This window comes from Indicator indicator, chromosome Z (assembly GCF_027791375.1).
Source record: "Indicator indicator isolate 239-I01 chromosome Z, UM_Iind_1.1, whole genome shotgun sequence".
Taxonomy (NCBI): Eukaryota; Metazoa; Chordata; class Aves; order Piciformes; family Indicatoridae; genus Indicator; species Indicator indicator.
In genome coordinates this window covers 47,537,944-47,564,556 of record NC_072053.1, presented here as the reverse complement: position 1 = coordinate 47,564,556, position 26,613 = coordinate 47,537,944, and the positions used below count along the sequence as shown (strand labels likewise).

The following is a 26,613-nucleotide window of genomic DNA, read 5'->3' as shown; positions in this document are numbered from 1 at the left end:
GTAGTGACTCTCTAAAGATCTAAAGTCTGTCCTACATAATGCCCAGTGGTAAACCAGTATAAGAGAAAAGACAAATGAAACGAGAAATACTAAGTATTGAAGGTGGATTTTAATATTGATTAATGTTATTGAGGTTACATTTACGTGATATGATGAACAAATTCAGTAGCCCAAGAAATATACCTAGAAGGAGTCTATTATTTCTGATAGACACAGAAAGGTATTTATCTCCTAATTACTCATAAGTGCTTCTTTTAAGGCCACAGAGAAAAGAACATGCAAAGACAGCTTGCTATGCAATACTTAGAAAAGGACATAAATTCAAACAGTAGCTGTAGAATATATTGCAAAAGTAACATCTTTATATCATTACAGAGACATCACATTGAAAATTGAAAATAGTTCTTTCTGAATAAGAGCTTCAAAGTTAGTTATGTACTAGACGTCATCTTGGTCTTAATCACATTAAAATTTTCTACTTTATATTGTTATTCTAAGCATGTATGTCTTACACATTCAGAAAGCAAAAAGTTTAATGAACAATTCTGGATATAAAGCGTTTCATAATGCAGGTAGCCTTTACAGATTCATTTGAAGATGCTAAATTCTGAACCTCAAGCAGCATTACGAGTTCTTCTGTGGGATTTTGATTGTGACAGTCTTAACTTCTGTGTATTCATGAAGGCCGTATTCTCCCCTAGATAAAAGAGAATGAAGAGGAATATTTATGCTAATGCTTTTTATATGAGTTATGCCCTGGATGGGATTTTTAGTGTTGCAGTGCAATTGGCCAGATGTTTAACAAACATAGTGAACATATTCAGAAGACATCTGTACAGCCAGCCAACTGCTGGAAGCCTTTGGAAAAGTTACCGAAACTGTCTCCTCAGAAAAGTGGTAGAGAGAGTAATTTTATTCCCATGCAAAAGAATGGCATTTAATCAGTTCAGTGTTTTTCTAAGTCATGTGTCTGTGCAGCAAATCAGACACGTTAGGTCTTCACAAGCACGCTCAGAAAGCGCTTGTGGTGAAGGTACCATATGCCCAGAATTATGCCCCCAAACACCAGCAAACTTATCCCAACATATTTTGGTAAGTCCCCCCTTCCACCCTCTGTTCAGGAGTGGGACAAAGGCCCAGGACCCAACCTGTCTCCTTAAGGTGTTCACAACTGCGTGCACCCATCGCATGGCATGCTCATGCTCTTTCCATCTAAGGGCATAACTCTAGCTTCACACTTTCCATAGGTCAAAGTAGGTTGTTGACAAGTGTCCCCATTGGCCAGATCCAGCCTCAAGAAATCTATAAGTATTACCTCACTTGTTTATCAATTTGCTCTCTCCTTTTGCTTTCTCTTGCTTTGCTCGAGCTACATAAGCTCGCAGCATCTGCAAGTTTTCTCACTCCCACATGCAAGCATACTAGAGGCCTCTGCAATATGGAAAGAAGCCAGCTCCCCAAGCTGCTCAAGGAACCAGCATAGGAGATCCCTTTGCTGAAGCTACAACGCCAGCGTTGTAAGCTCAGTCTTGTCTTCAAAAGGACTGGACCCGCAAGGGTAAGCTTTAGCCCAGAGGGGGAGGGACTAGCCCAAGCCAGGCAGTCCGGCAGTAACACATCTTGCGTGACCCCTGCTGTTTGCGGGAAATAAGAGGAGCCATCCACTGTCGCTGCTCTGCAACCCTGTGCCGTCAGGTAATGTAACCCGGGATTTCCCAAGAAAGAGAGAGAGAAAGCTTGTCTTCAGGATCAGAAATGGCTGACCCTGCCTACCAGGAACTGTCACCCCAAACGCGAGGGCCGACCCTGAAGGACCCGTCCCTGCCACGCATGACTGCTCCCCTGGACCAGCCCTGCCGGGCTGACCCTCTTCAGGGAGCCGCACCGATCCTGCCCGTCCCCGGTCACTGCAGTTGCGCCATGGGACCACACTGCCAAGGGAAAGTCTCCCCTCCTGCGGCCGCTGGAGGAGAAAGAAAGCCTCACCTCTCCCATGAAGGCAGGTGGAGAAAGAAAGCCTTGCCCCACCCGTGGAGGTGGGACAAGAAAGAAAGTCACTACCTGGATGGGCCAGCCCTGGGCTGACAGACAGTGAGCAACCCAGCAACTTGCCTAGCTACAAAGAAAGACACAGTGTATCTTTTCACCTGTGCAATACTTAGTAACATTCATTTCAAAGCACCTGCGCCTAGCCGCATGATATTCCAGCTTGAATTGCCTCATCATAAGATGTCTCTGTACATAGTTACAGACACCCAGCATCCTGTCGAGTCTCCATCTAGTGGACAAGCAGCAGGACTGCACCCTTCATTCCCTCAATTAGAAATTAACTCTGTAAATATTCTAATTGGGTCAAATTGTATATACTAAACCAGTTATGGAATATATTTTTACAACCATGCATTAGAATCAATATATAAAGGTGATTATTATTAATAATTTCAATAATTAATAAACAATATTTTCATAATGCATAAATTAATGATCATTCCTCCTTCATCCCTATTCACCACAGGCTTTCCTCTGATTTAAAGAGTTTTCTCCACTGTCAATGAATATACACTTCAACTCAAGTAAATTTAGGACGTAATTAATCCACTATGAAGTCTGGCAGTCAGGGGAAAAGAAATGCTATTAACACGTTATTAGCATGACTCCACCTTTACTTTTTACATGATGGGATGAAGATTCCTTGTGTCTCTATTTGTTTGACATCTGACACAGTCAAATTATTTAGACATAATTAGATGTTTTCTGGAATAAGGTACAATATAATGTTATCCAATTATCACTGCTATCTTACTAAATTCATATGTATGCAAAACAGAAATCTATGCTCAGGATTCTTGTGTTGTGGGAAGATGCTGAATTACTCTTCTTTTGAAGAGGTATTCTGTTAGTATGTGACATTCAGCAGTTTAATTCATTAATTCGTTAATTCAGTATTATTATCCCAAGAATTATACAGAGACTTTTATCCTGGGATTCCAAGAAGTCAATGGCTTGTCACACTCATTTACTGATTATTCGGTTCATTTGTTTCAGGTGTGTTTCTTCCTCTCCCAAACCTGACTGCTACACATTTATGAAACTTTTTTCCATGGCAGACATATATCTGGTGCTTATTTCTTTCTTGCCCTTTATTGGAAATGGTTTTGTTTTATTGCTAACAGTTATTTTGAACCAAGCATTGAGAAAAATCTTCATTCTCACAAAAGCTTAACTCCTTCAAAATGCACTTTCATAGGGAATATTGATCTTTATGATAGGCTGTTACAGTTTTTATTTCCAGCAAGTAAATCCTCAAAATATTTCTTTGAAAAGCATTAATTCAGAATTGATATCTCCCAGGTTTTGGCACCCAGAAAAAGCAAAACAGTCCTAAATTATTTGGTTGTGTGATTTGGGTTGGGGTTTTTTTGTTTATTTGTTTGTTTGTTTTTTTGGGGGGTGTTTGTTTTATTTTGTTTTGTTTGTGGTTTTTTCCTTCATTTTGGCATCTTTGGAAGATATCAGCATTGGCATAACTCTCTTTCCTTTGAACTGTGTGGGAGCTTTGCCATCAGGATCAGACTGACCACAGCCTTTTTCTCTTAATAAAAAAAAATATGAGAAAAGAGAAAACAATGCTCTGAAGCACTTCATCTGCACAGATATTTTCTGCCACCTTTTATTAAAAGTACTGCACATTTCACTTAATAAAAGGAAACACTTAAATGTTATGTTTTTTCCATTGCTTTGCCTTTTTGGTTTTGTTCCAAGATATATGACATTTTAATGAAGGGCTGTTTGTGATTTACTTTAGAAAACAACAATGATAAAAACCCCAAAGAAACAAAAAAACAAGCAAACAAACGAAACAACCCAGAACACATAATTCAGCATGATGTGTTGAACATGTGTGATATGAAATGTTTCATAATGTAACACATTACATTGTTCTCTTGCTAATATGAAGATCAGGATGAATACAGGTAAGACAAAACATGACTCAAATTTAAATTAAACCAAACTTTAGAAGTTTGAAAGAATTTTATTAGCTTATCATTTCTGTATACTCCTCTAGTTCTAGTCTGGAAAAATATCAAAAGTTCAAAGACTACAAAGGACTACTTGAATCATAACTTTTGTCCAAGCGGGAATATACGGTAAAAACATTGTTGTCACAAGACTTTTGTTTAAATCAAGGATTTTGAAAAGTCCTGTTTTCAAGTACCCATTTTAAAGGGGATTCTACAAAATGCACATTTGTATACCTTAGTGCAAATGACACTTTCTCCATGTATGTAAAACTTGTAAACCATAAACACAATGATCTATTTTGCATATCAGTAGACTGCAAATTACTAAATCCAGTGTATTTGAGTAATTTTCTTATTTATTTTATAGAGGAATTCTTTGTTTGACACTATCTCTGACAACATGAAGACTCTAGATATCATATAAACTATTTTGAAAAAATCTCAAACTAAACACTCTGGTTACGAATGCTTAATTTGGGCTTCAGATTTTCATTTTACAGTTCCTGTGAACCTAATTTTTAAGAATTATTTACTTACATTTCTCGCCCATTTCCTGACATCTTAAATCCTCCAAAAGGACACTGAGGAGATATTGCACTATAACAATTAATCCTGTAAGAAGAGGAAAATTATTTTGACAGTGTGAACAACATTTTTCACTTCTGAAAAATTAGTGGTTTCTGTCAACTGTAAAAACCCTGCGGCGATATTCAGAAATTATATCTACGTAATGTATTTGCAAACACGTGTAGCTCAATGTTCAGAGAAACAAAGCGTTAACAGAAACAACACTTATGATCAGGGACATCTTCAAGGGTCTTCAAACAGACTAAGAATCGTATCTTTCTCTGAGACTTATGATAAAATTCCTTTCTAACTAGTATGTCATCTGTCAAACCAGACTAGGCACAGTTAGGTCTTCTGCAGGTAACTTTCAAAAAGATAAATACAGGACAGATTCAGTATATACTTAGGAAGCTTAGTTTCATTCTGTGCAATATTAAAATACATTCTGCATTGTGGTTGAGAACAAAAAATACAATAATAATCCAGGAAGGAATTTCACAGCATGAAGAATTTTTGAAGAATATGCATCCTGCTCCTAAGATGAGATCTTTTTGTCCTGCAACATTGTCAAATCAGATAATCCTTATTTTAATCATCTAATTTCTTCTGCTGCCAATATAGTGACTTTAACAAAAGAGGTTCTGCTCATAATTAAGAACTTCTAGACACACCAGCAATAATCTAAGAGCAAAACCAAAGGATATGAACTTTTTAAAAAATTGTCTTCAATTTAATGGATACCAATTCCTAAGTAAAAACTGTTTATTTATTTTTAGAAATCATACCATTTTAGTTCACAGGACATGGGCAGGGATTTGTGCTGGTTCAATTTCCTTTTTCAGATTAATTTTACAGGACAATAGTGTGAAGACTTGCAAGAAGTATTTATTTAATAGCACATTAAATATGGGATTGTGGGAGGATGTTGGCATCTACCTGTCTAAAGATGGCAAGGAATTGAAATATAGAGGTACACCACCCAAAGAAGTATTAAAAAGACCTATAACTAATGCCATTGACATTTTAAGTTCTGAAGGAAAAACTTAAGAAGCCATTTCTTACCAGACTGTTCCAGCCTGAAGTGCAGCTGCAAATGTCAGTGCTTTATCGATGTCTTTGGTAAAAACTCCTGCTGCTAAGCCATAGGTTGTGTTATTTGCCCTCTTGATAACTTCATCTATAGTTTTAAACTTCATGATTTGTTGAACAGGCCCAAATATCTGTTTCAGACAAATGTAAAAAAATTAAAAATTATTTCTGTCAGATGGCCTTATTCCTTAATTCATTCAGTCAGGAGGGCACATCTCAGACCAAAGTTCTAAAAAAGATTATAAATTGACAAAATAAGATTTTTGCAGTATGGAGCAAACCAAGATAGACTATATTAAAATTATAAATAAACCAATAACTAATGAAACCAAAAAAAATTATGATGAAAACCAGACCACCACAAAGGTAGTTACCATGGAGTCACAGCATGTTACACATCTGTACTGGTTATGAATGAACTGCTATTTTCTTGGTAAACTCCAGTTTTAGAATTGAGAAAACTATTCAACTTTTCCCAAACATTGTATTAGACTTTTATCTTTGCATGTAGCTACACAATTAGGCACATATGCCAAGTGGAATTCTGCTCTCTCTAATAGTGTTTCAAGGTCAGCTTTTTCATTACTGCCACTCTGTTTTCTCAGCCAGAGGTGCCAAAGCCCACCACACAGTGCCAAGACTGTGTAGGGCAGAGGGCATTACCACATCTAATTACTCCTGTTTCAATAGATCATGACCTTTCCACTTGATTTTGTGGAAAGTCTTTAGTGATAGTTTCTAACTAGAATGACAGGGATTGATTTATATAGACCAAAAAACCATTGAACGTTCCTCCACTGTTCAAACTGCGAGTTTTGGAAACTTGTCTGTTCATTAAATTGCCTCGGGTCTCTGGGGATTGACTATACAATGCAGTCAAAATAATGTGAGAATAACAATTCTTGTGCTGCACATAAAAAGGAAACTAGTAGATCTGGGATGAAACACATCACTTCACCCTCCCAGTTGCCCTTGCACAAGAAGTACAGGGCACTGGATGTTGAGGATGAAACAAATGAGAATGCAGAAGAGACACCATCCAAAGGTTGCCTAAAGCAAACCAGTCTCCCCCTTGCATTAGGACTTAAATAAAAGAGGAAGGTAATTGTTATGGATGATTTCCTTCCCAGGGAAAGAGAGGGCCCCATGTGTCAGCTGGATCCTTCCCACAGGGAAGTCTGCTTTCTCCCTGTGGCCTGGGTCAGAGATGTTACCAGAAGGCTGAGTAGTCTGGTACAGCCCTGTGATTACTCTCCCTGGTGAGAAGTGAATGGATTGAAACCAGAAGTCCAAAAGCAATCAAAAGAGACTTCAAGGTACTGGTTGATTGAAGGATTGGGGGCACAGGTAACTTTTTGTCAACACCTTTAGTGGCAGGAAGGAATACTGAAAGGAACAGGAAATTGTGCATGATTAATAAAAGGCTCAGAGGCTGGTGCCACCAACAGAATTTTGGGGGTTTTGATCTTGGGGAGCTTTATATGGCAGATGGAATACATCTCTCTCAGAGCAGGGAAAACATCCTGGCACATGAGTTGGCAGGGCTTGTTGAAAGGGCTTTAAACTAGGCTTGAAGGCGGAGGGGGTTAAAACCAGGTACACTAGAGAAGAGCCTAAGGACAGCCTTCAGTCTGCCATTTCGCTTGATATTATTGACAATATCAAAGTTGTCTGTGACAAGTGGCAGGAAGACATAACAGGTTTGGAAGGATGGGGTGACAGTAAAGGCCTTCAACCTGTTGCCCTGAAGCATGCTGTGAACACTGCAGCAAAACCAAAAGTCTTACGAAGCTGAGCCAGGGGCCTCTGAGGCAGCAAGATACAGGAGGGTAGCTCCCATGAAATGCTTTGAGGAAACAGTGGGGTGCCCCTCTAAGAAGGTGACATGGCCAGCAGCACAGCTGAAGTGCCTCTACCACCAATGCACACAGCATGGTCAACAAACAGGAGGAGCTGGAAATCCCTGCCACTGTAAATGAAGACATGGTGCATGATCATCTGAAGAACAAATTCATGGGGCCTGCTGAATTGCATCCCAGGGTCCTGAGGGAATTAGCTGGTGTAGTTGCCAGGCCACTCTCCATGATATTTGAAAAGTCCTGGCAGCCATTCTATGCCATTTTTAAAAAGGGTAGAAAGGAGGAGCCTGGGAGCTACTGCCCTGCCAGCCTAACCTCCATGCCTGGGAAGATTATGAAACAGATCCTACTAGATGACATGCTAAAGCACATGGAGGACAGGGAGGTGATTCTAGACAACCAGAGGCAAATCCTGCCTGACCAACTTAGTGCATTTCTATAATAGAGTGACTATGTCAGTAGATAGTGGACAACCTACGGATGTGATCGGACTTCTGCAAGGCCTTTGACAGAGTCCCCCACAACATCCTGCTCACCAAGTTGGAGAGGTATGGATTGATGGGTGGACTGTTCAGTGGATAAGGAATTGGCTGGATGGTTGCATCCAGAGGGTAGTGCTCAATGGCTTGAAGTCCAGATGGAGAGCAGTGACAAGCGATGTCTCTCAGGGGTCCATACGGGGACATGTGCAGTTTAATATTTGTGTCAATGATATAGACAGTGGGACCGAGCGCACCATCAGCAGGTTTGCAGATGACACCAAGCTGAGCGGTGTTATCAATGCACCAGAGGGGCAAGATATCATCCAGGGGGACCTGGAAAAGCTGGAGAGGTGGACCCAGGTAAACCTCATGAGGTTCAACAAGAGCAAGTGCACCTGGGCAGGAACAATCTTCACTGTCAATACTAGGGGATGAGGTGATGGAAAGCAGCCCTGTGGAAAAGGACTTGGGGGTACTGATGGACAAGAAGCTGGACATGAGCAGTTAGTGTGTGCTTGCAGCCTAGAAGGCAAACCACACCTTGGGCTGCATCAAAAGATGCGTTGCCAGCAGATCCAGAGAGGTGATTCTGTCACTGTACTCTGCTTTAGTGAGACCTCACTTGAAGTACTATGTCCAGCTCTGGAGCTCTCAATATAAGAAAGACACAGAGTTGATGGAGCAGGTCCAGAAGAGGACCACGAGACTGATCAAGGGGCTGGAGCACCTCTGCTATGAGGACAGGCTGAGGGAGCTGGAGTTGTTCAGTGTGGAGAAGAGGAGGCTCCAGGAAGACCTAATAGCAGCCTTCCAGTAACTGAAGGGGGCCTACAAGAAGGAGGGAGAGAGGCTGTTTACAAAGGCCTACAGTGATAGGATGAGGGGCAATGTCTTCAAACTAGAAAAGAGCAGATTTAGATTGGATGTTAACAACAAGTTCTTTACCATTAGAGTAGTGGAACACTGGAACGGGTTGCCCAGGGAGGTGGTTGGGACCTCATCCCTGGAGATAGTTAAAGTGAGGCTTGACTGGGCTCTGGGCAACCTGATCTACTTGAGGATGCCCCTGCTTACTGCAGAGGGGGTTGGACTAGATGACCTTTGGATGTCCCTGCCACCTCAGACCATTCTATGACTCTATGATCCTATGATCCTATAGAGTTTCCTACCTGCCTCCCTGACTTGCAGAAACAATCCAGATTATTTGTTATACAGTTCTTTCCTGTTTTACAGCCCATCACAATTAGCTCTGGCTGCTCTGGTGTTCATTTTAACTCAGCCTGTGGACTCTTGTTGAATGTAGTAGGTAGGTTCAGCAGGTTGTTATGGAATGTTTTTTCTCAGTGGCATAGCAGCTATGTCCTCCTAATTCTTCCCATTCCTTGCAGATGATCATTGATGACCTGTCACTGTCACCTTGGCTGGGTCGGCAAAAGCTCTGTGTGAACATATCTGAAAACTGATCTAGGTTAAACAACTTTGCAGAGCCAAAACTGTTTTGCTGTAACTGCCACTAACAAAATATCTGTGAAAGAACAGTCTTTTTTTTTCTTACTACAGAGTAGTCACTCGGTGCATATTGTATCTAGATCCCAACCTGAATGGCTCTTTAGGCAGTGCAAAGAGTTCACAAGGTGTGTCTTCAAAGTTTGCTTCTCTGTTACAGGTTATTGTGACTCGTATGTGAGATGTGGGCAGTATGGGATGACGTATTCAATCTGAAACTCAGAATTTCTTATCTACTGCCATCTTAAAATGGCCTCTTTGATCGCAGGCTAACCTTATATTCCTCTCTCTCAAATCTACTGAGTTGGTGAAATGGGCATCAGCAACCAAGAAAACCATTTTAAACCCCACCAGGATGGAGGGATTTCATGTATTTTGTACTGACATTTAAATAGACAATCTCCAGTGAGGGTACAGACTGCCAAGAATTTATTTACCTCTTCTTTGGCGATGCGCATATCGTCTGTAACATTAGAAAAAACTGTGGGCTGGATGAAGTAACCTTTGTCTCCCCAAGGACCTCCTCCACATTCCAGTTTGGCTCCTTCTTTTTTTCCACTCTCAATTAGCTCCAGGATTTTTTGAAACTGCTCCTTATCAATCTAAGTGAAAAGATGACAGAGATGAAAGAAACACACACTGCTAGTAATTGTTCTTCTAACTCATTAACCAAAACCTACAAGTTTCCAAACTTTGCTCATTTGTACATGTTGAAGTGGAATAACTGGAGGGGCCTGCAAATATTCTTGTCACTTACTTCTCAAAACTTAGTAATCTTTCTTTCAAATAATAATCAGAAATTTTAAAATAGAGGAATCATCTGTAGAGAGATTGATATCCTGGTTTCCTTTAGTAGATAGAATGAAATGAAATGAAATGAAATGAAATGAAATGAAATGAAATGAAATGAAATGAAATGGAATAAAATAAAATAAAATAAAGTTAAATAAAGTAAAATAAAATAATATAAAGTAAGGTAAATAAAATAAAATTAATGTACTTTACACTTCTTCCAGTACTCCTGGAATACATTTGTGGTTCCAGAACTGCTTGTTGTATGATGCCAATCTCTGTCCCTCCACTCTACTAACAAATGTAACATAGTGCATTTTGGATGTATAGTATAGAAAAATGTATGGTCTTTGTCTAGGAATAGAGTTTATGGTGGCCATACAATAGTGGCTTGTATTTCTCTAAACACTTCCAGTTTTCAGTGATAAAGTGGATAAAAGAAAATAGTGTAAACAGGAACTAGAAACCGGTTACACATCGTTATCTCCCATCTCCAAACCAGCCAATCGTCACTTCAGGCCAAAGGGAAATTCTGCGCAAGATAACATTCATGTCAAGAGAAACTGAGCAGTACAGCTTTGGTAGAGGAATCTAATACCTGGGGGTTTGGGTTGTTTTTGTTTTGTTTTGTTTTGTTTTTAAATTTTGTTCCATTTTCATGGTGCCTTTCTTCACTTTTTAAGAGTTCAGCCCTTCAAGCACCCGCTCATGAAAATACTGAGATTATTTCTTCAAGGACGCTTGCACAGAAGCTTTTTCTTTGTGATGATATGTACCAGTCAGCAGAGTAGGTGTACATCTTGTGCTCTTGGATGTGGAATACAAAGGTCACATTTCAGTTTAAACAAGTTTTACCATGATCATAGAAGACAACAATATCTTCAAAGGTTCTGTGGAATCCTGAATTAGACTAAACAGCTATTAAGCTAAAGCTGTGATAAAAGCTTGTATTTATAAGGATATAAACTTATAAAGATATTATAAGGAGGTAATTTTTAGTTCTCTGTGTTCCCTTTGTCATTCTACTTTCAAACAGTTTTCTTACTGCATGATGAAGACATAAAATTTCTGCTGCTCGGGTGGCCTAATATCTCTTGTACATAAACGAAGAGAAGATAAGTAACTCATGTTACTGTCAGTAATTCATTTGTTGTCATTATTATAATCATTATTTTTCTACTAATGTGTGCATTAGCATTTGTATGATCCTTTGAATTCCAGTATTGTCTTTGGCTCTTTGGTGCCTGACATGCAGTGTTACCCGAATTTGCTGTCTGAGGTAGCTGCTGCTCCACAGGGCTTGTGAACTGGAGGGCATATATGACTTTCAGGGTGGCTCTATGGCAGGAGAGCAGAGTGAATTTGCCTTGATACAGGCTGTCAATTTTTGTTTCTAGAAAGAATTAGTCAAAGAACAAACAAAGAATTTGAAAACAAAGAGAGATGTTTAGCATAAATAAAATTGTGATATTTAGCATATCACAAAAGAAATGCACATAAAACACATGGTTACAATTTTCCATTAAATGTAAGGAAGGAAAAGAGGTCAAGAAAGGCAAATGGTGAGACTAGGAAAGAAAGGAGTCTTCATGCTCTTTCAAATGTTTCTAGTAATGTTTTTTATTATTATTTCTTTAACCTTCCTTCTTCTTTTTCTTTTCTTTTAAGTAAAAGCTTACTTTCATCTCTCGTTTAAACTGTTAGCTTAAAGTTCAAACTCAGTAAAGCCACAACATAAGAGTTGATTCCTGTTAGTTTTGTAGTAGCTTTACACCAGACACCTGACATTTACATGTTTCAATCTTGTCTTTTGCATTTAAATTTATTCATTGGAACATGCTAGTAAATTAGCATAACATATTTCAGCATGCCAAAATATTTTTAAATTCTCCAAAGCTTGTGTGGTTTGGAATGTAGTTTTCTAATTTACTTAGCGTCTTTGATTACATAAAACAACTGTGATAACCAATGAAGAACATTATATTCTGAAATGTGTGGGGGTTGTTTTCTTAGGGACAAAACAAGAGCAGGAGACAGAGTTCCTTTATTCTGCAATGGCCAAATATGTGCATAGTGCCTGTGCCAAGAAAGCATACATCCTGTAGTACAAGCTGATAGATAAAAAATAAGTTTGACAATATTCTAATGTGATCCACTGAATCCACAGTATTGTAGCAGCAATGTTTTTTAAAGTCACATTTTGACATTCAATTAATAGTGAAGCTGTTGGCATAACTCTTTTAACATAAACAAGAAAAAGGTAGAAAATTATCCATTATAGTTGTGTAATATTCTAAAACTGAGAACAAAATAAGGAAACACAGGTACCTTGAAAAAGAGGAAAAGACACTATTAAATATTATTTCCTCAAGTTACTCACAGTAACACTACTTGAATATAATGTTAGCAATCTCTGACACAAGTGGTCATACTTGCATTTTACAGCTGTTGTATTGGAGCTTTCTCAAAGCATTTCCATTCTACATAGCTGTTGCTGGTCAATAATAAAAGGAACTAGAAAAGTGAAACAAACCTCACTCTTAGGCCTCTAATAGTGACTCAACCAACCAGCACTCCATTTTCTTCCCTCCTGATCTTCCAGATTAATCGTTAGACAACTATACTTAGCCTTGAATTTGATGCAACAATAGGTTTAGAAGTATATTAAACTGTGTCATAATTATACTGGAAACTCATTACTTACTTGAGGGCCTTGCTGTACACCAGGCAGCAAAGGATTCCCAAGAGTATACTTCTTAGCTCGTTCAACACTTCTGCGAACGAACTCGTCATAAATAGGCTCTTCCACAAAAATCCTAGATCCCGCTATACAACATTGTCCCTGGTGGTAGAATACGCCAATATGTGCAAATTCCACAGCAGTGTCCACTGCAAAGAAATACAGAGATCATCAGGTCATAAACTTGAATAGTCATATCACAAATTCTTGAGAAACCTTTGTCACTCGATCTCATTTTCCTTTTTAATGCTTTTAAAAAAATATTTTTATGGTCCTATAAGACATAGATATCCTACCATTGACTTATGTAAAAATCTACTCTTACCAAGAGTAGCATAGTATACCCAGATAAAAACACATTCAGCTGTTCTATGTGAAATGTAGTTTCAATGTTATTTGCCCTATCAACAGTACCAAGAGGAGTGTTTAGATAGAAAGATAATAAACCTGTGTGAGGCCCATCTAGTTATTTTTATTTCTGCCTTCATGGTCCTATATTACAGTTAAGATAGATAGATTATCAGAAGTTCACATCCATTCTGAAGCCACCAATATTTTAGTGACAATCTAATGTAAAACTATGACTTGACCAGAAAACATTAAAAAATGCTACCTCATTAAACAGGTACAACTAATTTACTGACAGAGGAAAGACTTGCATAAATAGTATGTGTATAGAATAAAAATGCTACTAACAGTCTGCATCTGCGAATACAATGTTAGGACTTTTTCCTCCAAGTTCCAACGTAACTCTCTTCAGATTGCTCTTCCCTGCTGCTTCTTTAATTATTTTGCCAACCTAAAATGGTAGAGAGAGTTAGATAGAGTCTATTATACCCTCAACAACACTTCTTTAAGTTCCATATGAATGAAAGTAATTCACAGTCCCAGTAATTATAGAAATGAAAAGTAAATAAATAAAATAAAATAAAATATATAGATTCAGGGTGCAAGTAATTTGCAGTCTATGAACCAAGAATGATTTCTAGAAGAGTTTCCTTGTGGACACATGCTAGCTTCCAAAGATGTCTGGTGGGTTTTTTTTAGGTTACTAATACTCTACTTGCTTGTATCTAATCTAAAGTAGGCGCTGATATCCACTCTGCAAGTTACTTTCAATAGATTGAGATTCCTCTGATTTATGCACAGGAAAGCCTTTTGATGCATAGAATGTATGAGATAAAGAAGTAGATGCCTATGCTGCTTGCGTGGCCAAATATTCCTGATTCCAGTTTCTCCCTTCGAAGAAAGGAGAGGAACAAGAAACTGGAAGGTAGAACTTCACCCTGCTTGATTCTATTGACAGGGGAATTAAAGGAACTAATTGATATGAATTGTCCTGGCAAAGCTGTGATGGGGAAAATGTGCTGGTAGCCCTTGTGGCATTGGTCAATGACTGGAATAACCCTCAGATAGTTTCCTCCCTCTGCTAGACATCCTGCCTTCATTCCTTATTGCTAAATTACACTGTCAGAAGATGACCGCATGAAAGCCCATGAACACAGTTTCTGGATCATCTTGCCTTTGGAGGGACTGTGAACATGAGGAATTAGTTGTTATTGTCCTTAGAACATTGGTGGAATGTTTCTCAGATGTCAGGGTTTTGGGTTGTCTTCCCATTGCTTTAAAGTTTCTACAAGTAAACATGCCTCTTGCAGTCAATGTGTACAGATACTTGACATGAGGCAGTGGTATTTATGTGTGGAGCACACATCTAAGAAGTTAAGAAACTGCTTGGCAGCATTTCCATGTAGCATGCATGCAGACAGATACTATAACATAATGTGTCAGTATGTAGTTAGTTAATGTGTGCATTGAAAAATCTGTGATCACATCACGCTTGTCCTTTCAACTATTAAACTGATACATATTCAAACACTCTTCCATGATAAAGCAGATAACCACCAGTATCATCTAAATACCAAAAAGTCATCATCTCATGTAAGTGTGCAGAACCAGGAATGAAGTTTCTAAAGTGCCTTTCTACCACCCTGTTGTATTAAAATTAAAAAGAAAAAAGCAGATTCTCTTTAACTTTGTCTGTTTCTCAAAATAATTACTCTTAAAATAAAAAGCTAACAAAAAGTTATGAAAATGTTTTCTTTTTAAAGAACAAGACTTAAAATAGCCATGGTATACTAGAACATATTTTATCTCATGAAGTGCTTTTGTTTGAAGGGCTTTTCTGCAATATAAACTTTTAAATATGTTTGAAGTTAATAATAACCAACAAATCATTAAACAGACTTTGTTTAACAAAGCAGCAGCCAAAAGAATGAAAAAAGTTGAAATAGTTACATAGAACAAGTTAGACATTAAATCATTACTGTGAATCAGAGGGGTACATTTCCTGCTATATTTTCTTGCATTCATTATAGTACCTGTGTAGAGCCTGTAAAGGCTACTTTATCTACATCCATGTGGAGAGAAATTGCTGCTCCAGCAGTGGGTCCAAAGCCTGGTACAATGTTTACGACTCCTGGTGGAAATCCTGCCTGAATTGAAGAGAGAACTCTGTCAACCTGAGGAGGGATAGTGACTAGAAGAACATGTCTCATACAATCTCATTTTTCTTTTCAGTTCTCCAGCCACATTTTCTCAGTCATACACTTATTTTGAGTCCTAGAGCTACAATCATGTTCATTCCCATACGATTTACATACTCTTTCGCTCACCTGTCTTTTAGGCTGTTGAAGGGGCTTTTTTTAAAAAAAGAATGTGTTTTTTTAGTTATTTTTCAGTGCCGTTGCCAAGGAATAAATTTATTTTTTCTTTTCTCCCCATGCAGATATGTAAAGAAAATTATTGCTTAATTTTGTATTTGCTTCATTAAATCATCCAGTGTGCTCACTGCTTGTTATCCCTCACACTGGGTGGAATTTAATTAGTGATCTGTCTTATACTGAAATTATTTTAAGAAAAATTATAGAAATAGGTCTTTGTTACAAAATGTGAGAAAAATGGCTGTATCTTACAAATTTTATATTTAAAGCGGCTTTTCTTGTGTGCCAAATCATAGAACCATAGAGTCATTACAGTTGGAAAAAAAATCTTTAAAATCATGGAGTCCAACTGTAACCTAACCTAAATGTAACTAAATCTGTATTAATTATATTGCACTCACAGACAAAATAAATTAATTTCTTACAACAACCTGTCAGGCAAACTCCCATGAATTAGTGAAGTGCAGCTGGATTTCCTCTCAGCTTATGATGCAGCTATGGAATCCCAATGACAATTGCAGAACAAGCATAGAATTAAAGGACTAATAAGGTGCATGTTCTGTGTTATCACTCAAATAAATCTCTTTTAGCATTAAATAGAAAATTGAAATTGCATGCAAGAGTTTCGTTTTCCTTTGGAAAGTGGTGAATTTCATCTAGTGAGCTATATCTTTTAACCCTCAAGTCTTGTGGTATGGACTAGACAATTAACATTTGTTTGAGTAGCAGGTTATTTACATGTTCATGCTCAGATACGTTCTATCAATGCTTTTTATGTTACTTTAATATTCCAGATTCATATTACCCTGGAACTGATGAAGCTATAAGGTTCCTTTCATTTGTTTAGCATTGTGTTTCATACTTAATTTGAAAGCAAAGGAAGAAAAGGTTTTTCTGTTTTGTTGTTGTTGCTGTTAGTTAGTTGGTTGTTTTTTGTTGTTTGTTTGTTTGTGGGGTATCTTATTTGTTTGTTTTATGAGAATTATTCATACTTTCTCACTTTGGGCTTTTCATATGTGTGTTTAGAAGCTATTCTCTACATATTAGCAAAGAATTCTTGTGAGCACTATTAAGAACGGTAGTGAGGATTACCAAAATTATACTATTTTTTTTTAATGTGAATACTTGAGAAGTGGATCACTACCAGGGGTTCGTATTTCAAATCTATTTGGGTAATATGGTTATAAATTAAAACTCAGCCAGATCTGAGTGAGTAAATCTTGAAGACTTGGTAAGATAAATATTGACCTTTTTTTAAAGATCCACAATATTCACCAGATAATACACCAAAGACATTTACAATGTGTGTGCTTAAGCTTCTCTTCCAGTTGAACACTAACTGAATGGGTAAAATGAGAATCTTCCCTTCTACTAAATATGCATTATACCTATTGTTACAAGTCTGTTACCATTGCAAGGGTACATACAAAATAGATCACATTCCCACTTTTGAAATCTCTTTTCAGGAAATCAGAATATTAGAATAAATATTTTGTTGGACTTGGAGTAGAACTGTTTTATTCTCCCTATAGAGTCACTTTTTCAGTGAAATATACTTTCTGATGCTTATTGTTAAAAAATAATAAAGTATCTCTGATACTTTTTTGTTAAGCAATTCGTCTTCCACAATATTATCTAACAGCTTTTACTACTTGGCCCAATAACAGTAAGACCTCACTGCTTCCTTATAGCCATTTAGTTTCTGTGAAACATTAATGTGTAACAAGTCAATATGCTCTGCTGAATCATTGTTTTGAAATAGAATACTAAAATATACCAAGTCATTTTCATTAACACTCTGCAAGATTACTGTGCTGGGGATTATTGACTCTTCAAACACTTTAGACTACATTTGTTTATTTTATTCTAAAGAAAGACAGCAAAACTATTTAGCTGTTCCTTAGGTGTTTGCTGGACTGGACAAAATAGTCTACATGACTTTGGAATCAGTGAAGAAATTACCACAGTCCTTGTGTTAAAGAGCACAAAATGCATTCTCGCAGTTTCTGTGTTAAAAAGGTTCCCAGGACTGCCAGCAGTCACCACTTCAGTTTTACAGCTCCCTGTTAATAATAAACTCAGGCAGATGAAAAGGTTGTTCAATTAAAAACAATAATTAGATGTACAAACAGGTCCTTTCTTGTGATAGCTATTTTAACAGAGCCATTGCTAGCTACCTCTAGCTATTCTGCCCTTGAATTCTTGTTTGCTTTTGATTTTGAAATGTACCGTGCTTTTGTAATACAAATATGTTTGCCAAGGAATGGAGTTTATTAAATTGCAATTGTGGTTCCTTTTGTGTGTGTGGACTAGGCTGAAAGATATGCACACTTTTGCCCTGGATTTGTTTCACTGGTTTACTGTAAGGTAAGTTCCATAGTACAAGGCTAGACATGCAATAAGAAGTACTTGCTGAGGACAGCTGGGCTTATATTACCTTTGTGGCATTTCAGCTGCAGTATACTCTTTCATTTCTGAGACTGGCAAAAAAATGCTGTTGTTGATGACTTACCTCTCTAATTAAAGATGCCATGTAAAGGGCAGTCAGTGGAGTTTGTTCTGCTGGCTTAACAACTACTGTGTTTCCACAACAAAGGGCAGGGGCAATCTTCCAGATGAACATAACCAATGGGAAGTTCCACTGAAAAACACATGAGAAAGTGTATCCTATTTCTGATACATTGCCAAAACGTTAAAATTCTCATCTGGGTTGCTGAACTCTTTCCAGAATTGAGATATTTTTTAAAAAGCATCTGGTAAACTGTGTTATTAAAAAAACAGTGATTTTGCTCTATGTTGAGTCAAGAGGATCCAAGATTATAATTAAAAGCAAAATTGTACTCCTCTAACAAAGCCTGAGAGAAAGTTGCTGGATTATTGATGATTGGGATTTTTGCTGTCTTAAATGATCACACCTATTATCAATTCAGTTTTCTGAGATAAGGTAATAAGATATAATACTGCTCTCTTCCCTAGATAATTCACTGACAGCTCTCAGTTGCGGTTGGTCTAGTGAGACTGGAGACAAACTGCTTTCTTTGGATTCCATATTCAGCAGTGTGAGTGACTGTGTGGCTGGGTTTGCCCCTTTGACAATGTTGCTATTAGTTTTGGAAGCATTGAGACTCAGCACAAAATACACAGTATTTACAAAAGTCAGGAAAAAGACAGTTAACCTATGATGTCAGAATGGCTTGGAGTTGTACCCATGCAACTGCTCTTTAACACTCTCCTTACCTAATTTCTGTCTCACCCTACACTCAGAAATAACAGGACCAGGAAGAGCACAAATTGAGGGATTAGAGAATTTTCTGGATATTCATCATTAAAGGGTAACTGTGTGAGAGGAAAGAAAATGGAAACTGTGAGCTAGCAGAAGCATTTTGTAATGTTTGCATAGTTCTCAAAGTTTTTGGCTTACAGGAAAGCTTCCAGTTCAATGGGTTCACTTTTCAATCCAGAGAAAAGAAATATATACTTGGAAATCCTTGAGCATTATCGCAGTATATCAGAGGCTGGGAGGGACCTCAAGAGATCATCAGGTCCAATCGCCCTGCCAGAGCAGGATCACTTAGGGTAGTCTGCACAGGAACGCATCCAGGTGGGTTTTGAAAAGTCTCCAGAGAAGGAAATTCCACAACCCCCTGGGGCAGCCTGTTCCAGGGCTCTGTCACCCTCACTGTAAAGAAGTTTCTCCTCATGTTGAGGTGAAATCTTCTATGTTCAAGTTTGAACCTGTTGTTCCTTGTCTTATCACTGTGAACCACCAAAAAAAGCCTGGCCCCTTCCACTTGAACACACCCCTCAAATACTTATACACATTGATCAGATCCCCTCTCAGTCTTCTCTTCTCAAGACTAAATACCCCAAGGGATCTCAGTTTGTCTTCATAGGGGAGATGTTCAAGTCTCCTAATCATCCTTGTGGCTCTCTGTTGGATTCTCTCCAGCAGGTCTCTGTCTCTCTTGAACAGGGGAGCCCAAAACTGGACACAATATTCCAGGTGTGGTCTCACCAGGGCAGAGTAGAGAGGTGAAAGAACTCCCCTAGACCTGCTGGACACACCCTTCTTGATGCATCCCAGGATCCCTTTGGCTCTCTTGGCCACGAGGGCACATTGTTGTTCCATGGAGAACTTGCTGTTCACCAGCACGCCAATGTAATTCTCTGTGGAGCTGCTTTCCAGCAGGGCAGCCCCTAACCTGTACTGATGCCTGTTATTTCTTCCCAGATGTAGGACCTTTCACTTGTCCTTATTGAACTTCATGAGGTTTGCCTGCACCCAGCTCTCCAGCCTGTCTCATGTTGTACAGAGCAGAACGGATATTCCAGGTCTTAATAAATACTACTGTCTCCTACTTGTTTATTTATAATTCTTTCAGTTCCAACAAGACAAAATTCTGTCTTTCAAACTAACCTATCAGTCAATCTTCTTGAGATTTGTTTTCCTTCTAGGGAAACAGGGATGAGAAAGACAACACTGGATTTACTATCAAAAGCTGCCTTCTGCAGAATCTGATGAATAGGATAGTCTCTATTTTTCAGGACCTAAAGTATCTGCTTAGTATTTTTTCACAAACGAACTTGCATTGCAAAAGCATTTCTATTTGTTACAGAAAAGCTTGTGTTTTACATAAATGGGTCCAACTTACAGGAATAATTTGACCACACACCCCAATAGGCTCATGTCTTGTAAATGTAAAAAAGTTTCCATCTAGGGGAAGAAGAAATAAATTAGGCATTCAGACACAGCATTTTTGAGAAACAGTTAAATCAGAAAGAAGATTAAGTTGGATATCAAACTTAGCTGTATACAATTTTACTTATAAATGATATTTTCAAAATCTGAACTATGAAAAATATCTAACCATTCATCTGGATTCAATATCTACTTTCTTTATAGATTCAGGGTTTGATACTGTCAGTCTGACTGACTTTTTTTTTTCTGTGATAACCCTGCCTGCTCCTCAATATGGAATGCACAGCACATCACTGAGCATTCCTCCTTTGTCTTTTTTTGTTCACCTTTTTTCAGAAAGTCTTCCCTTAAAAGCTACTTACAATCCTAGCAATATATGAGACATTTTTTAATATTAGATCTTAGCTTAAATCAAATCCATTAAGTATAAAATTCTCTTTGATTCAAATAAACATGTGTTCTGTTAAGCCTCATATAGAGATCTATGTGATACAAAAAATTTGGAAGTATTTATCTCTCTAAGTTATTCATAATACCTTCTTTATTACCATTCTTTTCTTTGTTCTTCTGAGGGCAAACAACAAATAGATAGTCTTTATTACTGTACCACTGCAAAAGCTATGCATCACTATGCAAAAGTAACCTACCAGACTTCTTAGATGTTCATACAGGATAAAAACTTTTGTTCAATAAACAGTACTTACTCATGAGGTACAGAGCAAGAAATGTGAATAACTGCACTAAATGTTTAAATGAACACTGTGATAAATCTTAACCTTTTTAAGAACTATCTAGAATGTTTTCCATGAGACATCTTTTAAGTTGCACATGTTTTGGAAAAAGTTTTTTACGGATCATGCTGTCTTCAGTTCTGTATTTCTATTATCTCAAAAATACTCACCCATTGGAACAGTGCGCCCCTGGATTTTATCAGCCCAGCCTGCACAGTAGCGTAATGTTTTGATACAGGCACCTAGATCCATTAGGTAGGCAGTGGAAAACAGTTTCCCACCGTTGACAGCTTCCATTGTCTGCAGACAACAGCAATTACTAAGTTAATATCAAATATTGTTAATGTTTCTCATGCTTGTACTTTCTCATTTAGCTTCTGGTTGTTCAGTTCAGAGATTTCCATCTTCATTACAAACAGATTAATTAACTTCTGATGGTTACTTAACATTAGAAAAAGACAAGATAGAAATTTAAAAATTATAAACTTTCATGATAGATCATTCACAGTGCAGATAATATGGCAGACTTGTAATGGTGAGATGGTCTGGAAAAAAACCCAAACGAATAAAAATTTCTGCAATCTGAATCAGTTACACTGATTTAGTTACTATTTGTGTCAATTATTTCCACAAACTCTTATCTTTTCATCCATACTTGTAGATTTTTTAACATATGCTAAATCAGCTACACTGTAGATTTTTTTAACATAAATTAAACCATTTATACTGTACAATTTTTAATATCATCTTCACTGTAGAATTTTTAATATAAACCATATCAGCTACACTAATTTGGTTTATATTAAAAATTCTACAAGTGTGGATGAAAAGATAAGAGTTTGTGGAAATAAATGACACAAATAGTATAAATGGCTTCCTTCAGACTACACACACTGACACATAAGGTAGGCAGTAGCAGCCTGGAAATAATTGTCAGGGTAACTTAGGATCCTGTGCTGTTTAATTATAAAGAAATTAATTTATAAGTGATTAACTACTTAACATGAGCAAGAAAATTCAAAGTATGGAATAAAATGCCACAAAAATACCTTCAGTGTTTAATGTACAAAGATCTGAGCCATGAAGGACTCTCAACTGAGAAAAAAAAATCATTATAGAAAATAAACACTTATATAGAAGAGGCTCTCTTTTATTGGATAACCATAAATTGAATGAACTACATGGTCTCGTTTGAAGGTAGACATGACTCACCATGTCATGGATCTCTGTGTTAGCCAAATATAAACCTTTAAAATAATAACCAACAAATATTTTTTTCAATTTCAGTAATTCTTCAGCTGATTGGTTTTACCTACAGAGGTTTAATGATCCCACAGAGACAGCAGCACTAAATAGAGTTGATTTCCAGCCAAATCTAGGGAGTGTTATTTGGATTAATGTTGTATCAACAACCCTGATTGCTGAGACATCTACTTGAAGATCATGTGCTATTTTTACATAGTGTCAAAATCTTGACTTTATTAGAATTTTTTTTCTCAAGTTTTCCAGCAGACACTGGTGAATTTCAGGTTTTTTACTGTTTCAGGCTTAGTCTACAGGCTGATCCTGCAACCACAGTGTTTCGCTAAAAACTCCACTGAAAAGTTTTAGGTTTTAGCTAACCATATACTTTGCAGATACCATACTTGGAAGAGAACAGAACCAACGGAGAAGCAAGTAGTACTTGATGGCTTTCAGCAACAAGGAATTGATTAAACGTCCTTGCTGTTATAGGCAATGTATCCAACACTCTGCTCATGTATTTGGATTTGGAGAAAATTATTCCCTGTACTCAAACTTATGAACTCTATGGCTCTGTCATCACAACAGACTGCAACCTAAGAAACAAAATACTCGGTGGCTTTGAAATAATGAAATGGAGTAATTTTCATCTGGGACAGATGCATGAACTGAGGGAAATGCCTTGCAACGAGATTTGGTGTCTATTTTGACATCTAAATTTACAAGTGTATCTGCCTTTCTATAGTTCTGCAGTTAGGAAGTGAGTGGAGAAAATCTCTTCATATTGGTGAAGTCTGAAACACACTTCATTCAAACACACCTTACCTAAAGGGGAAAAGAAGTAAGGTGCAGGAAATAACGTCAGCAAAATAGAAACTTGGGACAAGCCTCAGAGGAAAGCAATACTTTCATATCACAAAAATTAAAAGTGGGAATGAAAACTATATTTTTCAGCTTTCCTGCAGAAAAAAAAAGAGATTATTTATACATCTTTTTTGTATGCGTAATACCTTAGTCTGTACAATAAAGAAGAAAATGCCAGCTTATACATGTAACTCTGTTAAATTTGTATCTCTCTGAACTCCAATAAATTAAGGACACAAGTTCCAGCCACACAAGTTTTCTATTGGGAAACCAAGTGATTATCATATTCATATAGAGAAATTAAATGGTTTAAGAAAAGTTTAAATTTGACAGTGGCAGTCTTTGGAATTCAAGGACATAACCTATTTCCTTTAAATTTTCATTTTCCTTTCAAAAACCTGTTTGGGATGCATGTAAGTGTCAAGGACAAGAGAAGGGGCAATAGATTCTTTGCAAGTTTTACCTCTTTCAAAGGTTTAAACTGTATGAGCTTATCAATGGTGTGGTTTGTGGCTAATAGTTAAATACTTCAAATTGTGACTATATCAGTCTGAGTGATGATCTTAAATTTGCATAATTCCCTTTTTTTGCAGACAACCAGAGTTCATCTTCAGAACAGTGTAAACAACTGTCCTGCTTAAATGTTGGCTCCAGAAGGTGTTGACTCCAACAACAAATGTTGACTCCAAAGAGCAAGGATATCATCATAATGGTCATCATATGTGGGGTTTAAAACAAGGTGATGGGAAGAGATTTAACTATTTAAAATAGTTAAGCCTACTTTATCAACTTGTTTTAACTATTTTAAATGTGTTTTCTTGCCTTATTTCACAATTGATAGATAGTGGTGTTACAATTTATGCACCTGCTGTTAAGAATGGCAAAATGGCCAATATACAGTAGTTAGCTAAGACAGGCCATCATTGCCTACCTTCCATGTTCTTCCTACGAATAAGTAGTTCGCTGCTGGTTTTGGTTCTGATTAAGGTTTTTCACACATTGTCACTTGCAAGCTGGAGTCAATGAAGGACCAGTGATAACAAAAAATATAACCATGAAATTAAAAATTTCTACAATTCTGACTTTCATTGTGTGTTGGTGCTGATGCAGACTTTAAGATTGAGTCCTTGGTTTAAGCAAATGTCATGCACGTGATCTATGTTAACGTGTCCTTAAGTACCTACAATTCAAATTACATGGATCATAGGTGGTTTAATATCATCTTAAAAGTAAATATTATTCACGTATGTTGTAGGTGTGGGGTGTTAACAGGCCAGAGTGCTAGTCAATTTAATGAGGTCCACTTGCAAAACAGATGAAATGCTTGTATTGAGACAGTCTGACTTCCCAAAGATATAGCATGTTGCACTGCCTTATACCTTTCATTAAATACCAGGGGATAGACTTTTCTCCCAGTCTTTTTATTCATGTATCATACTCACAGCTAAAATCAGCCGATCTCGTTCAACTAAGTCAGCTAGTTTATTCAAGAGCCTTCCTCTCTCTGAAGCATCCATTGTACGCCAGGGTGATCCAAGTTCAAAAGCTTTCCTAGCTGCTTTAACAGCCTTGTCTACATCTGCCTGTGAGAAAAATAGAGAAACATTCATAATCAGTCTGTCATTAATTGTGTTGGTTGTCAAAGGCACAAGGTGTTTTTCAAGATAAATAAGTGATGGAACCCAAATAAAATCAGAATTAATACCGTACTTTTAAATATGTGATTTCTTTAATTCACTTTTGATATCAGTTGAGCAACGTGAAGTTGTATGAGAAACAGATGGATTTTCAAAGCTCCTGAAATAAACACGTATTATGGAACTCTGTTTAAAAACAGAGTTCCATAATGTGCCTATAATTGGGAATACCTCTATGAATTACACTCCTGGTGCAGTTTAATCACTTTTATGTACAAAGAAATACCTTAATCTATAAATTAAATATTTAAGTACCTGGCATTATCTAAAAGTATCTTGTGGTGTGATGAAGACTAGGTTAGAAAAACCTATACTTTAGAATTTTGCATAAATGAACACCAATTATTATTGAGGAATACAAATCAATGTATTTGGTTTTGAAAGTTTTAAGGAATGTTTTTATTGGAAATGGTTTTACCAGTTGACTACCTGGCCAAGTTTAAAATGCGTAGACTAAATATTGTGAGGTCTGAGTATTGTTCACACATGAAACAATCTGATTTATCACTCCATTAATACTTTTTATACAGCATAATTTATTATTTCTCATTTGGACTGTGATATAGCAGGAAAATCTACACTGAATCATATACATATTTTTTTTTCTGTGTAAGGTTGTTCCAGAATATTAGAAAAATACAATTAAAACTCTCTGGAGAAGAGGCTTTTAGTGCCTGTATTTCTCCTATATTTCACAGTTCTTGAAAAAGGTTGACTAACTCAACAAATTTACTAAGACAACATCAAAATTAATTGTTCTAAATGTGAACCAGTTCTCGAATCTTTAACTGAGGTTGGTAAGCTACAACTAATTTCTAGAAGTCAGGGGTGGGGCTGCTACGTGGCTTGGAAAGCTCAGCACAGTCCTGCCAGGCAGGAGACCCACAGAACTTCCCAAAGTTCTTTCCAGGAACTTTGGGAAAACAATAGGAAGGATTTACACAAACAGCACAGTCATTACTATAGGGTAATACTGACTCCCCTACATTGGGTAGCTAAATGTATCAGATTAAGAAGAATTGCTTTTCTTCAGAATCTGTCAGAATGTTTTCAAAAGTGTCATCAATATTCTGTGGCCCAGAACATTTAATTCAATAAATATTTAATTAATTCTATTTCATTTTTCTCTTGTCTTTCTATCATAAATATTCTACAATATGACTTGAGGGATATACCTTGGTCTTTACTGGGAAAGGGGAAAGCATAAGTTGTACTTGTGTGAATGATGTAAATTAAAGCTAAATACAGTGTCGTGTGTTCTTTCTACTGTATATGCAGAAATAATTATAACCAAGAAAAGAAAATATAAAACTAGTATAGGTCTGTGAATGAAAAGTAAGAAAAAATATTTTCATCAACTATATGAAATTTAATTTTGGTACATAAATATAAAGCACTAATATAAATATGGTTAGCTTCTTTCAGAGCTAGTGTAGACTTTTTACAGAAGTACGCTTACTTTATATGACACTAACCATTTGTAGATCTGCTTTATTATATCTAGGGGTGTTTGAGATTAGCAAATGTAACATAAAAGAGCCATGAAACCGAAAGGAAAATCTGTTCCCACCCACACACGTCTGTGCTTTTTAATCTTTTT

General features: G+C 37.1%; 1 protein-coding gene across 1 annotated transcript in view; it reads right to left on the bottom strand.

The window, feature by feature from the left end:
* Positions 1–383: 383 nt before the first annotated feature.
* Positions 384–26,613, bottom strand: part of ALDH1A1 (aldehyde dehydrogenase 1 family member A1) — a 37,319-nt gene continuing 11,089 nt past the window's right edge. The window contains exons 3-13 of the mRNA XM_054398247.1: positions 24,759–24,899; positions 21,381–21,510; positions 20,433–20,494; positions 18,293–18,421; positions 15,439–15,552; positions 13,754–13,856; positions 13,022–13,206; positions 9,963–10,127; positions 5,652–5,809; positions 4,560–4,634; positions 384–697 (exon numbers count right to left, since the gene is read on the bottom strand). Of these exons, the coding sequence (XP_054254222.1) occupies positions 625–697; positions 4,560–4,634; positions 5,652–5,809; positions 9,963–10,127; positions 13,022–13,206; positions 13,754–13,856; positions 15,439–15,552; positions 18,293–18,421; positions 20,433–20,494; positions 21,381–21,510; positions 24,759–24,899 (1,335 nt within the window). The 3' untranslated portion in view covers positions 384–624. The remainder of the gene's footprint in view (positions 698–4,559; positions 4,635–5,651; positions 5,810–9,962; positions 10,128–13,021; positions 13,207–13,753; positions 13,857–15,438; positions 15,553–18,292; positions 18,422–20,432; positions 20,495–21,380; positions 21,511–24,758; positions 24,900–26,613) is intronic.